The sequence below is a fragment of the Mauremys mutica genome, chromosome 8 (genome assembly GCF_020497125.1).
Source record: "Mauremys mutica isolate MM-2020 ecotype Southern chromosome 8, ASM2049712v1, whole genome shotgun sequence".
Taxonomy (NCBI): Eukaryota; Metazoa; Chordata; order Testudines; family Geoemydidae; genus Mauremys; species Mauremys mutica.
In genome coordinates this window covers 5,865,358-5,879,421 of record NC_059079.1, presented here as the reverse complement: position 1 = coordinate 5,879,421, position 14,064 = coordinate 5,865,358, and the positions used below count along the sequence as shown (strand labels likewise).

Genomic DNA, 14,064 nt, shown 5'->3' with positions numbered 1-14,064 from the left:
GCGTTACTTGGCAGTTGCTTCTTGTTGCTCCTTACTTTAATCTACTTGTATGTTTCTTTTCAATTCATATGGGCGTTAGCTCTACAAAGTTTGTGTTTAGTTGCTTTACCCCTCTAAAGGGCAGATTTTGTAGTCGCTGAAACAGATGACCTTTGTAAATATCAACCTGAGTGAACAGTAGCAGAGCTCTTTAGCTCCAGTGCTATTTGTCCACAAGTCTCCAACTCCCCTGATCGTTCCTATATCGGGAACTACTCACCATGGATAACTGTCTTCCCTCAGGCCTTTTTAACTGCAGAGAGGTGGACTGGAGCTTCTTAATTTAGAACTGGGTCACTGCAGAGCTCAACTGCATTGAAACAGGACTTGCTTACTGGCTGCATAAACACAGTATGTCCTCTTCTGATTCTTGTGATATATATTTGATACTTATATCTGTTAGTCTTTAAGGTGCCACCGGACTCCTTGTTGTTTTTGTGGCTACAGACTAACACGGCAACCCCCTGATATTTGATACTGGTTTTTATCATTTAATGATGCTCCTGTGTGCGGATCTGGAGACTTCATATTTCATCTGTTCTGCAGGAAAATAACATCTTTTTCATTTGTCAGGAATTCCCTGTTGTTCAATGGAATTCACCCTGTAATGTAGAAGATCCCCATCAGGCAGGTAGAATTTCAGTGGAGAAATGTAAACTATATTCTTTTGTAGACCAGCTAACACAATATGGCTTGATCCTTGTTTTATTATTTTAAAATGTAAGCTCATAACAACAAAGTCCTTATCCCACAGTATTTATACAATAAATTCAAAAGCAGTTTGCTTAATTTCTTCTGCCTTGGTCACTGCCGTTGTGATTCTCATGTCCTATGGCTGCAATGATCACAAACGAAGAGTTCATCTTGGTCTTTGAATGGCAAAAAGGACCCCAGGACGGGGGACCGAAGCCAATCTGGGGAGATGAGGAGGGATCTTCGGGAAATTAAGAAGTTTGGCAAATTAGAAGAGTGTAACATAGGAAAACTTTGTCTAATAAAATGTCTGTGATTATATTAGCAATGGGTTAAGAAGGTGAGGTTTGGTCGCTGATTAGTCACTGGCTACTGTTCAGGGTTGAGAACATAAGAATGGCCCTACTGGGTCAGACCAAGGGTCCATCTAGCCCAGTATCCTCTCATCTGACAGTGGCCAGCTGCCAGGTACCCCAGAGGGAATTAACAGAACAGATAATCATTCCCTGTTGCCCATTCCCAGCTTCTGGCAAACAGAGGCTAGGGACACAATTCCTGCCCAGGAGGCAGCAGAAGGTGCAGGTTTTCGATTTGTAACCTACAGCACTGAAATGTCATGGTGTCCTTCTGAGATTCTGGCCCAGATTGAGATTTCACTCATCACTGTGTGTCTCGGTTCCCCTAGATCTACCCTTGCTCAATCCCTCTTTCATGCTGAGATGAGAGGCCTAGAAAAGTGCGCCCCTATGGTATGCAAGGGGTGCAGATGTTGACATCTTGCCCCCATTCCCATGCAGTGTTGCTGCTCTGGTTGCATTGCAGTCAAGGTCCTACATGCCATAGGAAGGGACAGGAGGCAAAGGAAGGGGTAGAATTTGGTCCACTAGCAGTAAATCTAGAACAAAAGCATTCTCGTCACCATTGGTGGAGATGGCATTGCACCAAGAAACTGGGGGACTAGAGTGGTCTTGTTCTCCTCAGAGAAGTTACTCTGCCTTCAGAGACTTAGATGCACTATGTAGCTTATGGAGATTTAATAATGGTAGCGATCAGATGCAGAACACAAAAGATGGAGAGCTTGTGACAAAACACAAAAGATTTGTCAGTTGGCCACAATTGCAGCTTGCCTCATAGTTTTAGACTGAACCCAAGGACAGATGTAGCTTGCAAATGAGGATACACTGTGCTAATTTTATATTTAATGTTACTTTATTTTTCTTCTTGTTCTTAATCTGATCTACTTGGAGGGATATTTGGTCTACATGATTTCTGGAGACATAACACAACTCCCACTGACTTTAGCCATACAGCTGTAAAGGCAAAGATGTGGAAGACTTGTGCTTTGTGTTATCGGACAGACTGCTGACATATGCAAGCACCTTCCTGGATCCTGAGGCTGAACTGGAAATCGCTAAAAAACCTGTGGTTTATGTAGCACACCAGCTGGGAGTATGTGAAATGAGAGAAAACAGATAAAGGAGATATGCTTCAAAATATCAGCTGTGTGATGCGTAGGGGATGCCACATGCATAAATATAACACAGTACTAACTTTCTGTGAAAGTACTTGAGCCAAATAGATGTTCTTGAATAAAAGATTTCCATGAGATAAATGTCCTTGTTATGCTCTATTGTGTAACCAGAATAAACATTCACTAAAGTTTAGACTAAAGTATGAAAAGTTAAATTGATGCTTGCATTTTCAGAACCTGACTGGACATTTTCTGACACTTTAAGCAGCATATCCTGAATTTTGTTTTCTTGTTTCTTGAAGGTTGCAGGCATTTGTCTGCAGATGAGACTTTTGGACACTAGAAGCCACACTAGTGCCTGCCACGCAGATGACTAGAGCCCTCATCTCCCTCCCCAGAGCTGGAACTAGAGCCCTGGAGTCGGTGACGGTGGCTGAAGAAGAATCTGGGGACAGCAGCACCAGTGCTGGAATTTAGGAGCCTAAATACCTTTGAGGATCTGGGTCAAGGTATCAGGTTCAATACTGGTCTCAGGTTTCCTCACTTCTGCGCTGCAACAGGCTGCCTCATTATTTATTTGTACTGTCCTAGCACCTGGAAGCCCCAGTCACAGTCCAGCACCCCATTGTGCTAGGTTCTGTACAAACATAGAACCAAAAGACAATTCCTGCCCATAGGAGTTTACAATCTAAGTCTAAGACAAGAGATGATAGGTGGATACAAACACTGACAAAGGAGTACAAAGAAACTATATGGTCAAGATGACAGGCAGGGGTCTCTGCACGGCAGCAGCCTCACCATTTTTTTTTAGGCTTCACAACAAAGAAGAGTTTTAAGTAGGGTTTTGAAGGAGAATAATGAGTTGGTTTTGTGGATGCTTACGGGGCACTCTTGACAAGTACGAAGGGCAGTATGGGAGACAGCACAAAGGTGCTTCTTTCAAAATGTAACAAGTGGGCCATGGAGGCTTGCATCATTGGCCAAACTGACCTCTGGATACTAAGTAGGAAAGCGTATGTAAGGTGGAGAGTGAAGACACAAGTAGCTTATGTTTGATGTGATACAGAAAAGGGAGCCAATGGTGGGCTGCAATGAGGGGTGGGGACATAGTCAAAATGATAGGCTAAGAGCCCCTTGCCCCCAGCATCCACTACAGCAGTGGTCCCCAACCTTTTTGTCTGGCAGGTGCCAGACGAAGGACCACTGCGGCGGTGGTGCACCCACCAAAATGCCGCCGAATTTCGGGAGCGACGCCTCTCAATGACATCACTTGTCGACGGCAAGCGTCGTCATTGAGAGGCGTCCCCACCGAAATGCCGCTGAAATTCGGCGGCATTTCGGCGGGTGCTCTCCCGGGGGCCAGGATGCAGGCGCATTAAGATGCCCCCGCGGGCGCCCTGGCACCCGCGGGCACCGTGTTGGGGACCACTGTACTACAGCCTCCTCCAGGAGCTACCTGTTGCTAGATGCCCCAGAAATTCTTCCCCACCCTCAAGAAAGAGCTACAGCACTTCCTACCTACAGATGCCAGGGGATGCTTTGAAGGCCAAAAGTCTAACTGGGTTCAAAAAAGAACTAGATGAGGTCATGGAGACTAGGTCCCTCAATGGCTATTAGATGGTCAGGGCTGCAAGCAGGGCTGTCCTTACCCATACACGAAGTATGCAGCTGTGTAGGGCACGAGGAAACTTGGGGCACCAAATTTCCCGGTGCCCTGCGCAGATGCATACTGCTCCAGCCCCTGCCCCAGCTCTTCCCCAGACTCCCTGCCCCTGCCCTGCCTCTTCCCACCCCTGCTCTGCCCCCACTCCACCCTTTCCCCAAAGCCCCCGCCCTGCTCCATCTCTTCCCGCCCCAGCCACACCCCTGCTCTGCCCCAGCCCTGCCTCTTCCCACCCCTGAAGACTGCATCAGGGCTGGGCCTGCACGCACCGGTGACGGGAAGTACAGGGACCTGGCCCCAGCTGGTGAGTGCTGGGGGGGAGAAGGAACCTCCCCCCCACGGAGGCCTGGGGCTACATCCTCCCACGTGGAGGTGTGCCCCACCCCCCAGGCGGACTGCGTAGGGCCCCAGAATAGCTAGGGACGGCCCTGGCTGCAAGACCATGCTGTAGGTGTCTCTAAACCTCTGAGTGCCAGAAGCTGGGACTGGACGACAGAGGACGGATCACTCGATAACTGCCCGGTTCTGTTCATTCCCTCTGGGGCACCTGGCATTGGCCCCTGCTGGCAGACAGGCTGCAGGGCTAGACGGGCTGTTGGCCTGACCCCCGCGTGGCTGTTACGTACTCGCTAGCAGAACTACCTCCCCCTGCCAACTGTCCCCAGCGACCCCTGAGCCCCCACCTCCAGCCCCAACCACGGCCTGACCCCATGGGCGGGCAGGGCAGGGCAGGGCAGGGCAGGGCAGGGCGCGCTCCCCAGTGGCTTCGGGTGAGCGGACAAGCCCCTGCCAAGCTGCCCGGCGACTGGTTAAAGGACACGACCCAGGCGGGGCAGAGCCGTCGTGCAGCCTTGGGGCCCCAGCCGCGCTGCCCGTGGGGAGCCCCCCCCCCATGGCTCTGTGCTTGATGGACCCCCACTGTCCCTCACTGGCCAGCCCGGCGGGGCTTGAGCAGCGCCCAGGGCCCTGTCACCCCACTAAGCCCCACAGCCTGGGGGAGGGCGTGGCCTGTGGCTTCGACTGGCTCCTCCCCCAGCCTCTTTTCCCTCCCGGAAGCACTGCGCTTGCGCGCAGCTTCCGCTCTCCCCTTCCTCAGAACGCCTTGACTTGAGCAATTCTCTCTCCGCCCGCGCCGCCGCCGCCGCCAGCGATTGCGCCTGCGCACGATTTCCCCGCCGGTCCGCGGTGCGCTTGCGCACACCTCTACCCCCCCTTCTCCGACTTCCGCCAGTGGTCTCCGTCCGCCGTGCGCCTGCGCTAAGCTGCTTCCCTCCCATCCTCCTCTGCGGCGGTGTCCTGGCCTTAGCGGCGCCCCTCCCCCCGCTGAGGTGACTGAGAGGGACGTGCTCCGGCAACGATGGAGGTAAGGGGCGGGGCTCCGGAGCCCCTCACAGCCTGGGGCCCCCTCCCCCCTCACAGCCTGGGGCCCCCTCCCCCATCCCTTGTCCCCCATGGGCCGCGGGGCGCCCATGTGTGGGGACTGGGGTCCCCTCCCCCACCCCTTATCCCCCCGGGGTCCCCTCCCCCACCCCGTATCCCCCCTAGACTGGGTGCCCTAGTGTGGGGGCTGGGGTCCCCTCCCCCACCCCTTATCCCCCGGGGTCCCCTCCCCCACCCCGTATCCCCCCTAGACTGGGGTGCCCTAGTGTGGGGGCTGGGGTCCTGTCCCCCACCCCTTATCCCCCCGGGGTCCCCTCCCCCACCCCGGCTCCTCCCTCGACGGGGTGCCCTAGTGTGGGAGCTTGGCCCCCTCCCCCACCCCTTATCCCCCCTAGACTGGGGCGCCCTAGTGTGGGGGCTGGGGTCCCCTCCCCCACCCCTTATCCCCCCGGGGTCCCCTCCCCCACCCCTTATCCCCCCCTAGACTGGGGTGCCCTAGTGTGGGAGCTGGGGTCCCGTCCCCCACCCCTTATCCCTCATGGCCCCTGGGGTTTCCTCCCCCACCCTTTATCCCCCCACAAACCGGGGCACCCCAGTTTGGGGGCTGGGACAATCAGTGGAACTGGAATGGGAGTAAGGAGGGAGTGGGTTTGGCTTTCACTGCCGCTGCAGAGGTTACAACAGCCTGGCCGCTGGCTGTTGTTGGGCTTGGCCACTAGTGTCCAGGGTGAGGAACAGAGCTAACAACTGTTCTTGGGAATATTGGACTCTACTAGCAAAGTTAAGGTTTGGGTTTTTCTTCTGATCTTGGAGAATTTCAGCTTTTGTTCTAAGATAAACATCAGGGCTTCACTTAAAGTACGTTGTGCACCCCTTTCTTCCCCCCCCCCCCCAAGAGTATTCAGAACTATTGCAACTTTTGAAGGTGTGGTTTGCATCCACTGCTATAAACCTGCATCCCAGTATTATCACTTCAGAAGCAATACAATAAAACGGTAGTTATGCTGTTCAGCAATATAGCTGAACATTTGGGAGCTGAGTACTATGTGAAGGAGTTTCAAGTCTTGGAGCCTCACCTTTGCAAGATAAAACACCATGGAAGACTCATATTGCTTAGTGTATAATTACTCCATAAGAGCATCAAACTCAGGGAATTCTGTACTTTATATAGCGAGAGACATGCTGTGATCAAATTGATGTTTCCTATTAAGAATATATTTGGGACAGGTGGGGGGAGATGGGGAAATATACCTGTCCCTGTGTTTCACTGTTAAATATTTACTGTGTTTTTTAGATATTTTAATTGGGGCTGTCTAGCAATTAAAAATATTAATCATGATTAATCACATGATTAATCGTGCCATTAAACAATAGTAGAATACCATTTATTTAAATATTTTTGGATGTTTTCTACATTTTCAAATATGTTGATTTCAATTACAACACAGATTACAAAGTGTACAGTGCTCACTTTATATATATTTTTGATTACAAATATTTGCACTCTAAGAAACAGAATTTTTTTCAGTTCACCTAGTACAGTACTGTAGTGCAATCTGTTTATCATGAAAGTTGAGCTTACAAATGTAGAATTATGTACAAAAAATAACTGCATTCAAAACAAAACAATGTAAAACTTTAGAGCCTACAAGTCCACTCAGTCCTACTTCTTGTTCAGCCAGTCCCTCAGACAAACAAGTTTGTTTACATTTGTAGGAGCTAATGCTGCCCGTTTTCTTGTTTAGAATGTCACCTGAAAGTGAGAACAGGCATTCACATAGCACTGTTATAGCTGGTGTCGCAAGATATTTGTGCCAGATATTCTAAAGATTCATATGTCTGTTTATGCGTCAACCACCTTCCAGAGGACATCTGGCCCGTAAATATCTAGCAACGCCGGTTACAAAAGTGAATGCCTGTTCTCACTTTAAGATGATATTGTAAATAAGAAGTGGGCATCATTGTCTCCCATATATGCAAACAAACTATTTTGTCTTAGCGATTGGCTGAACAAGGAGGAGGACTGAGTGGACTTGCGAGTGCTAAAGTTTTACATTGTTTTGTTTTTGAGTGCAGTTATGTAACCAAAAAAAAAATTACATTTGTAAATTGCACTTTCACAATAGAGATTGCACTACAGTACTTGTATGAGGTGAATTGAAAAATACTGTTTCTTTTGTTGTTTTTACAGTGCAAATATTTGTAATAACAAAATATAACAGAATATAAAGCATACAGGGATCACTTTATATATTTTTATTTATTTATATATATGTGTGTGTGTGTGTATATGTATATGTATATATATGTATATGTATATATATATATATATATATATATATATATATATATATATATATATATATGCTATAATTGAAATCAATGTATTTGAAAACATAGAAAAACATCCAAAATATTTATAATAAATTTCAGTTGGTATTCTGTTATTGTTTAACAGTGTGATTAAAACTGCAATTAATTTCAGTTCATTTTTTGAGTTAATCGTGCAAGTTAACTGCGATTAATCGACAGCCCTAATTTTAATCCTTGCTACTTGGAATTCAGTATTTACTATATTTTTCTTCTATCTTAAAATTAAGACTTGCAAACCCTCTGAAACATGTTGAAAGGCTGTTTAGTTTCAATGCAGGTATCTCTTAGAATTTTTACCAGATAATTTGTTCTTTTAAAGCAGTATAAGACGATTCACAGCAAATGCACGACAGAAACAGTATACTGTTAACAACTCCTGCATGGAAGTATGCTACTATCTCAAAAGGCTGTTCAGTAGCCAAAACTTAGCTCTAGCCACTCTGATGCTAGGAGCTCTTGTACATGTAATTTAAAACAATAGTGATTAAAATATTTTTATATTTCTGCTCAATTAAATGGCCTTAAAAGCTTTTTTTCAAATAAAGAAACTACATGTAGAAGCTCATCTGAGTTTTTCAGTGTATGTTCTGATGACTGAGGAAGTAAGGAGTGCACTTTGACATTCTTCAAAAATAAGTTCTTCTTTATCCCTTCTAGATGCCGGATATTGTGAGGCAAAATAAAATTGCGGAACTGAAGAACTTCCTCTGTTCTTCTAAGGTAAAGCATATAGAGTATTAACATCACTCTTACTGCTGACAAGTTTCCCATTATGTTTGATCCATGCGCCTTCACACTTGCACGCATTCTGAAGTTGTATATTTTCAGTTTTGGGGAAAAACTTGTTCCAGTATGCAGACAGTTTAAGAACTCTTAATTTTAAAAGCAATATTTTAGCTAACTTTAAAAGCATTCTTAAGCTTTCTTCTGTCAACCTAGCTACCGCCTCTGGGGGAGATGGATTAACTGCGGTGAGCCCGTCTTGTCACTGTAGTGAGTGGCTATTCCGAAATGCTACAGCAGTGCCACTGTAATGGTTTAAGTGTAGACCTAGCCAGAGCCTGTGCCTTACTGGAAAAATATTTTGGGCATTGCTGTCATTCTGATTGTCTGTGGAAAGAATTCTGTAAATGAAAACAAGTTGTTGTAATATGAGAACTGGCTCAAAGGTAGCAAGTGTGTTTGTACACGTGATGTGGGCTACAGCTCAGATTAACTCTAATTTTAACTGAGTAAAGACTTTGAAAAATACAAATTACAGAAAAGGCATCATTAGTATCAGTATTGCAAAGTTTGAGTTGGCTCGCTAGTAAATTTAGACTTAATTTTTAAAAAAATACATGTCAGTACCATTTTGACTTTCTCCCAGTTCCAGATCCCTTGGGGGCTTATAAAAAAAAAAAATGTTGGTGATTAAACTGCAAATAATTGGAACAAAATTTATGAAATCTTGCTGGTTGGCCTTAAACTGAAAATTTTCAGCTCAGATACTAAATTAATACTCAGTTTTAAATATTAACTAGATTATTGATTAGTCATTATGACTCCATAGCTGAAAATTAGTTATGACAAAGGTAACGTGGTGTTACCTTGGTTACAAATTGTCAAATGTAAATGGCTATTTGGTATTGGTATTTTATTTCAATACAAGTATTACTATCTATCTTTACTAGATTGTATACAAGCAAAACAAAGCTAGTAGTGGCTTTTACCTAAAATATCCAGTACTGTATTTTGAAAACTACACTATTTTAAACTCCAGGATTGTCAGAGAGGGACATTACATATTGTTTCAGAATTACTCTGCTGAAAATAATGGTAATTCTATTAATGTGTTACTTTCAGGAACCTGTGTAATTTCTTGTCACTATGGTAAACTGAAATTGTTTCATCTACAGCAAGTCTAAACTCTCAGTGAATATTTTAGTCACTACTTACTGCTAAACTAAACCTCTTCGTTTTTGTAAAGAACACTGAACTTTCATAATGTAAAAGTATTGGAATATACAAATGATAGCATTTGTTTTTAAAAGAAGGGTCTAATTATGGTAAGGGAGAATTCCTTTACACCATAGAAAAGATCATTATTGCTTGATTGAGGCAGCATACCCTAAAGCATTCAAGTTGGAGCTTAACATGGTTCGTTCTTTCTAAATAATCAGAATTAAAAGTACAGGAAGGTAATACAAGGAAAAATCACTTTCTAGCACTTAGTAATTTACAACCAATAAATATTTTAACTGTAGATAGGGCTGTCTACACTACCGCTTTTGTCAATGTAATTTATGTCACTCTGTGTTGTGAAAAAAACACCCCTCTGTGCATCACGAGTTACACTGACAAACGCCGCCGGAGTGGACAATGCCATGTAGGCAGGAGAGCTTCTCCCATAGCTACCACCACTCGTGAAGGTGGTCTTATTATGTCAATGGGAGAGCTCTCTCCTGTCGGCATAGATAAGCTACACATGCGATCTCACAGCTGTGCCACTGTAAGATCGCTAGTATAGACATGGCCTAAGGAAGGAAGTATGTTGTATAGCTTAACTTCCAGTAAGAAATATCATATCTGATTCGAGGGAGTCTCTTAAGAGCAGGAAATAAACTACTAATAGGTGCATGAGATTTTAAAAAGCAACCAAAAATCCAAAGTCCACTTCCTAGAAAGCTTCCATCTCTGGTTATATTTGAGTAACAGGAAATTAGCTGAGCAAATAGGAGTTCGATGATTCATTCTGAGATCATGAAGAGCGTTCCCTAAGCAATCAAATGGAGAAAAAAATCATAATGCTAGTCTTTCATAAGTGGCTGTCAAAACTTACTTACCCTGTATATTTTTTTCTGTAATTTAAAACAGTTCAACAACTTTCTGATTTGAGGATCAGAGAAATTGACTTGCTTAAGTCAAATTAAGTACTATTACTGTTATCTTGTCTTTTGGAACTCAAGAGGAGTTATTTCAAACATAACTTTGCAACTTAATTCGTACAGAAACATGATGAAGAGTGCTTATTTCCCTTGATCAATAGCATTAAGTAGCCTTTCCTGTTAGTCCAATATATTTACTTCTCTGAAGGAAACTGGCAAGGAAATGATCCTCAATGCATTGAGCAACTGATATACCAGGGAACCCTTGCATGAGACTGACCCTCTCATATTCATTTTCTGCTGAATGAAACACTGGTTGCTGTTATACCTTCTCATCCCTAATATTGATTTGCCTTTGAGTACAGCCAGGTCACTGGTTTTCCCATTCCCCCCCCCCCCAAATAAATAAACTTAATAGTTTTCAGTCTTATTTTTAAGTTGCCTCAAGTCTTGCTTCTTACCCTTGCTAACTGATTTATTGTATTACTTTGTGCAAGTCACTTAACCTTACTTTGTTTGCCTCTTCACCTGGCCAATAGGAATAATTACACTTGCCTACCTGGCTGATATTCTGAGAACACTTTTAAAAAGCTGTATAAATGACTATGTCAATATAGATATATTTCCGTTACAAAAAAATCAGTGGCAATAAATTTTGTGGTAAAAGTACATGACCTGCTCCCAAGAGGAAATTTAAACTTTAAAAGCAACAAATATTTTTGTCCTATATTCCACTGTGTTCTCTAACAGCGTTCCAATAGTTATCATGGAGAAGTAATAACAGATTTGAGATGGGAGGAATCCGTTTTAAAAATCAATCTGTGCTAGCCTGAAAAGTGTGAGATTGACCCATTGTGAGAGGACTTGACTCTCCATGCCACAGAAACCCCATCGTTACCTTGCAAGAGAGGTGGGTAGCTGAGCAGCGATAGGGTTGGCCTCTCCATTCAGTGTACACTTGGAAGATGGGCGATCAAAGGCAGTGTGGAGGCCATTGCAGAGGAAGTGCAGAAGTCAGGCCACTGGACTCGTTCTTATGCTGATTAAGTATAGTAATTCCTCGCTTAATGTTGTAGTTATGTTCCTGAAAAATGTGACTTTAAGTGAATCGATGTTAAGTGAATCCAATTTCCCTGTAAGAATTAATGTAAATGGGGGGTGGTGGTGGTGGTGGTGGGGGGGGGGGGTAGGTTCTATGGAAATTTTTTTCACCAGACAAAAAACTATATTATATATGTATACACAATATAAGTTTTAAACAAAATTACTGTACACAGCAATGATGATTGTGAAGCTTGGTTGAGATGGTGAAGTCAGAGGGTGGAAGAGGATGGGATATTTCCCAGGGAATGCCTTACTGCTAAATGATGAACTAGCACTCAGCTGAGCCCTCAAGGGTTAACACACTGTTGTAGAGTGTGAGGCTACATTAACAAGGCAGCAGGAATGGAGGGAGGGGAGACAGCATGGCAGACAGAGAGACGCACCCTGTTTGTGTGGGGGGAGAGAGAGATGTGCATTGCCCCTTTAAGTATGCTGACACCACACTCTAAGTAAATTGCCTTTAAAAAGATCAGGAAGTTGAGACAGCAGCTGTGTCCAGCTCTCTTGGTCCTGTTGTGTCTCCCCCCTGCTCTATATGGAGAAGGGATGTGTGTGGGGGGGGGGGCAGCGGGACACCCTGACATTAGCCCTCCTCTTTTCTCCTCCCCTGCACAGCAAGCAGGAGGCTCCCCCAGCAGCTAGAAGGCAGGAGCAGCACAGGGCTGTGGTGGGAGGGACAGCTGAACTGCCAGCAATTGATTGCCTGCTGGGCAGTTGATGCACAGGAAACTTAGGGGAGCGGGGAGCCGATGGGGGTGGGGGGCTGCCGGTCCACCCTGGTTCCAACCCCCCACCAGCTAGCTGCAACGGGCTGCTCTTCCTTCAAGCAGTGGACAAAGCAGGCAGCTGCCAAACAGGGAGCATTGCACAACTTTAAATGAACATGTTCCCTAATTGATCAGCAACATAACAAGGAAGGAGGTTAACTAGGACGACTTTAAGTGAGGAGTTGCTGTAGCTCAAAACCTCCTGCAGCTAGGGTCACTAGACTTCATTAATGGCTATGGCTGGGCTGGATTGCAGCTGGCCATGGTAGACTTTTCACAGAGTCAGATTACTTAGACTTCATGTAGATTTTCAGAATTTCATCCCAAAATATATTAGTCTTACATTTTGTCAGGAATGTATGTGGTATGGGATATTTTTCTGGCTCATTTTTCATCATGCTGTTTAGGTCACCAAAGTCCAACACTAACTATGATAGCAGAGGCACTCCCTACACCACCCACAGGCAATTTTAATTACTAGAGTGATTTACCAAATTATTAATATAGATAAGTGAACAGTAGAAATGCCTTTTCTCTGACAGAATTCAAAACGTATCTTCCCTCCTTCTGTGTCTCTTTGAATTGGAGCAAGAGACATGATTTAACACAGTGCTGTAATGAATAATGTGATTTCTAATAGGTTTCTTTCACTCTGAACCAGTTCACCTCTCTACATTTGGCAGCCTGTAATGCACTTAAGCGTTTTCACAAGTGTTTGTAATAAAGTAGCATTGCTCTTCTGTGACTTCACCTAGTTAGCGTGTTCCAGCAAGATCAACACCTGCTAAGCGAGTCCTATTTGGCTGACACTTGCAATTGTGGCTTATGTAGGTAACTTTCTGGGAAGTGAGGGTCTTGGCTGAAATTCTATTGTCCAATGTATTGTTGTGCTTATTTAACTACTTACCTCAGTAGGCTGAGAGCGTATTGTTCCAGGTATTTGTTCTCTGCATTGGCTTTTGATTTATTTCCAGGTGAAATTCAGAACATTGGTTATAATCTATGAAACTCCAAAGAGTCTGGCTCCAGATGACTATTCATATTCCTCTATTTCTCTCAATGCCTTGCCATGACAGTTGTTATTTGGGGATATTTTACTGTTGGTTGCTAGGGATAAATTGTTGCGCATTGGTGACCCTGCTTTTCAACAGAAGATCCCTAGCTGTAGAAATTGCTTACTCACTGTCATGGTCTGTCAGAGCCTTCAAGATTGGTTACAAGGCATGTCTTTACATAGTCATTTTGGAGGCTCTTGCGCCTGTCACCGGGGCATTTTCAAATGGGAGGTGGAGTGTGTGATTCTCCTTAATAAATACCCCTTGATGCTGTGGCAATTGGAATATAATGTTAGGACTCCACTTAATTGTTTTATCAGTAATGTAAGGAATGTGCTGAGAGTGCAGGACTGATCCTCAACTGGTGTAAATTGTTGTAGCTCCATTGAAGATAATAGAGCTATGGCAGTTTTGTATCAGCTGAGGCTCTGCCCCAGAGTATGCAAAGGTTGTCTTTCTGACTCTTTCTAATTTGTACATGTCTATGGAAAGTGAGAAGTTGTACTCCTAATCTAAAAAGGATAGTAAATTTCCTTGGGGGAAGTTGGCTTTGTGCTTGAGGACTGGCCCAAGACTTGGGAGATCTGTGTGCAATTCATTTAAGCTCACTGTGCATTAGCTCCCCATCTGTAAACTGGGAATACAGCCTCTT

The 14,064-nt window shown here is 44.6% G+C and overlaps 1 protein-coding gene across 3 annotated transcripts in view; it reads left to right on the top strand.

Moving 5' to 3' along the window:
- Positions 1 to 5,035: 5,035 nt before the first annotated feature.
- The window catches only part of MKNK1 (MAPK interacting serine/threonine kinase 1), a 34,245-nt gene continuing 25,216 nt past the window's right edge, over positions 5,036 to 14,064 (top strand). The window contains exons 1-2 of one of the 3 annotated variants that reach the window (XM_045028206.1): positions 5,036 to 5,229; positions 8,277 to 8,339. In XM_045028206.1, the coding sequence (XP_044884141.1) occupies positions 5,224 to 5,229; positions 8,277 to 8,339 (69 nt within the window). In that variant the 5' untranslated portion in view covers positions 5,036 to 5,223. The remainder of the gene's footprint in view (positions 5,230 to 8,276; positions 8,340 to 14,064) is intronic. The other 2 variants (XM_045028204.1, XM_045028203.1) reach the window with 2 other exon arrangements.